General features: G+C 45.0%; 1 protein-coding gene across 1 annotated transcript in view; it reads left to right on the top strand.

The window, feature by feature from the left end:
* Positions 1 to 2,782, top strand: part of LOC106805027 (probable aminopeptidase NPEPL1) — a 17,694-nt gene that overhangs the window by 7,979 nt on the left and 6,933 nt on the right. Inside the window, exon 3 of the mRNA XM_014806498.1 lies at positions 2,279 to 2,501. Coding sequence (XP_014661984.1) covers positions 2,279 to 2,501 — 223 coding nt within the window. The remainder of the gene's footprint in view (positions 1 to 2,278; positions 2,502 to 2,782) is intronic.

The following is a 2,782-nucleotide window of genomic DNA, read 5'->3' as shown; positions in this document are numbered from 1 at the left end:
GCCGGATCCAATAATTATTTAATTAATTAATTAGATTAATTAAAATTTTCAGGCAGTGAGAGAATTCAGCTGGCCTGGGGAGGGCTGCGCTCTCCGAGTGCTCTAGTTGTTAATATCTTTTAGCTTTTTGAACTTCGTGACACCCTCTTTTAAGGGCAGGGAATCCAAAGGACTCCTTAATTCAAAAGTTAATTTCTACCCCTGTGCGCGTGGTTCACAGATGTTCTATACGTGTGGCGTGTTTACAGGGTTCTACGTACGTGTTCACAGGTGTTCAAGGCTGCGGTAAGTAGCCTGCCACCGTCGCCGACCGACAGCTGCGCACTCTATCATGAACGTGCGCGAACGGTCTGGCCGCGCTGCACTGAAGTGGCAGCGCGCCACAACACGCCGTCGCGCTCGCGCACTTTAATTAGCGAAGTCGTGAAGAGCCTGACGGGCTTCCGGAGATGAATACATCGTCGTACGTATTCGCGATTCGGTGAAGCCTCGTCTTGCCACTTGTGAGAAAGAAGAGGAAGAAGGAGGGGAGTATGTGTGTGGTGTGTGTGTGTGGCTGTGTGTGTGTGTGTGTGTGTGTGGTGTGTGCGTGTGCGAGAGAGAGAGAGAGAGAGGGGTGAGGGAGCTAGCAGTGAGAGGGTGACTCAGCTAGAGGGAGAGGGAGGGAGGGAGGAAGAGAGAGAGAGAGAAAGAGAGCGAGAGAGAAAGAGAGAGAGAGGAAGGATAACCTATTTATTTCAAGCGCCATCGCTACAAAGCGGGTATAGCGCCATCTACGGTCACAAATTGTGATTCATTTTGGTTTATAAATTATTATTGCGATATACAGATGGCAATCGTTTCTATAATGTACGTCGATGGTTGCTCAATTAAAACTAAAAGTACTCAATCATTTGTGTCCTTTTTTGTGGTGAGCTACAGTGTCATTGACACTTTCATCTTTTTAACTGTCGCCCCCGTAATCACATTTTCGGGAGCTCTTTTGGGAATTTCGGGGGCGATTTCGCCCCGTGGCCCCCGTGTTATTTTTTCACTGGTGCGTTGTGTCGAGGTGAGCCGTGTTGCAATGTCATAATAGGCATCTACTTTCAGTTCTACATCCCATTGTCATTCAATGATTTCCTCCTGGTCATTCCGTTGTTATTTTGTTGGTATTTCATTAATAAATCTTTTATTCCAATATGTGAAATTCTAAATATAATATAAGGTTTCTGGTCCATTACTAATTACATAAACATTTCAATACTCTTGAAGAGTTTAGATGATCATTTATCGGGTTATTGTGTAAAGACGTATATTTGTATGAATATAGGAGGATTTTATTATTAAAAATATTGATTTTATTGATGAAATTTACTCTCTTTTCATATTAAATTTACAGGAAATTAGAAAGGTGGGTGACACACTTGGGATCCAACCAACTATTATACAGGGAGAAGAGTTGAATAGCAGGGGATTTGGTGGTAAGTCTATTTCCAATATTATACGAGAAACAAGATTTGTGAAATTCATAATATTGTATTCTCCTCTTTTATATTTATTGGTGTCAAAATTGGTGAACATTTGGTGTGTTCGGTAATTAGAAATCAAATGGTAAATCACACATTAGGTATTATACCAAAGCAACGAAAAGTCTGTCCAAATTATGTTGCCTTTATAAAGAGCTGAAGTATGATATCACGTTGGCATCGCAACGAACTAGCTGGTTCTAAACAGTCCCCAGACTTCCATACTATTACTATGGCTGATAGGGTCTATGTCTCCCTGGGTACTGCCGGAACGTACCCTGGGTACGGTCCGGTATACCGGAACGCACCCTGGTAACTATCTGATATTGTTAAGGTTAGGGTTAGGGAGTAGGCGTAGGCGACTCCCTAGACTCGTTAGTGGAGTAGGCGAGGTACGGTCCGGCATATTAGATAGTACCATTGGTGATCCGGATCCAATTAATTAATTAATTAAATTCTCAGGATAGGTCAGATATGGGGTAACTTAGAATTCATTACATTTTGGTGGTGATCCGGATCCAATTAATTATTTAATTAATTAATTAATTAATAAAAATTTCCACAGTGAGAGAATTCAGCTGCCTTGGTGGAGGTCTGCGCTCTCCGAGTGCTCTATTTGTTTTGAACTTTAGACTTCGGACGCCCTCTTTTTAAGGGCAGGGAATCCAAAGGACTCCCTTATTCAAAAGTTAATTTCTACCCTTGTGTGCGTGTTCACAGATGTTCTATACGTGTGCGTGTTTACAGGTGTTCTACGTACGTGTTCACAGGTGTTCAAGGCTGCGGTAAGTAGCCTGCACCCGTCGCCGACCGACAGCTGCGCACTCTATCTGAACGTGGCGACGGTCGCCGCGCTGCCACTGAAGTGCAGCCGCCACAACACGCCGTCGCGCTCGCACTTTATTACGAAGATCGTGAAGAGCCTGACGGGCTCCGGAGACGAATACATCGTCGTACGTATTCGCGATTCTGGTGAACCTCGTCTTGCCACTTGTGAGAAAGAAGAGGAAGAAGGAGGGGAGAGTGTGTGTGTGTGCGTGCGTGCGTGCGTGCGTGCGTGCGTGCGTGCGTGCGTGCGTGCGTGTGTGCGAGAGAGAGAGAGAGAGAGAGGGGGTGAGGGAGCTAGCAAGAGAGAGTGACTCAGCTGGAGGGGGAGAGGGAGGGAGGACGAGAGAGAGAGAGAGAAAGAGAGCGGCGATTCATAAAAAATATGCGTAGCAAATGGCTGAAAATACATCGCGAATTGCGATGCGATACCGGGAAAATTATTCCGC

The sequence above is a fragment of the Priapulus caudatus genome, unplaced genomic scaffold (assembly GCF_000485595.1).
Source record: "Priapulus caudatus unplaced genomic scaffold, Priapulus_caudatus-5.0.1 Scaffold6, whole genome shotgun sequence".
In the NCBI taxonomy this organism is placed as follows: Eukaryota; Metazoa; Priapulida; class Priapulimorpha; order Priapulimorphida; family Priapulidae; genus Priapulus; species Priapulus caudatus.
This window is presented reverse-complemented; position numbering and strand designations above follow the sequence as displayed.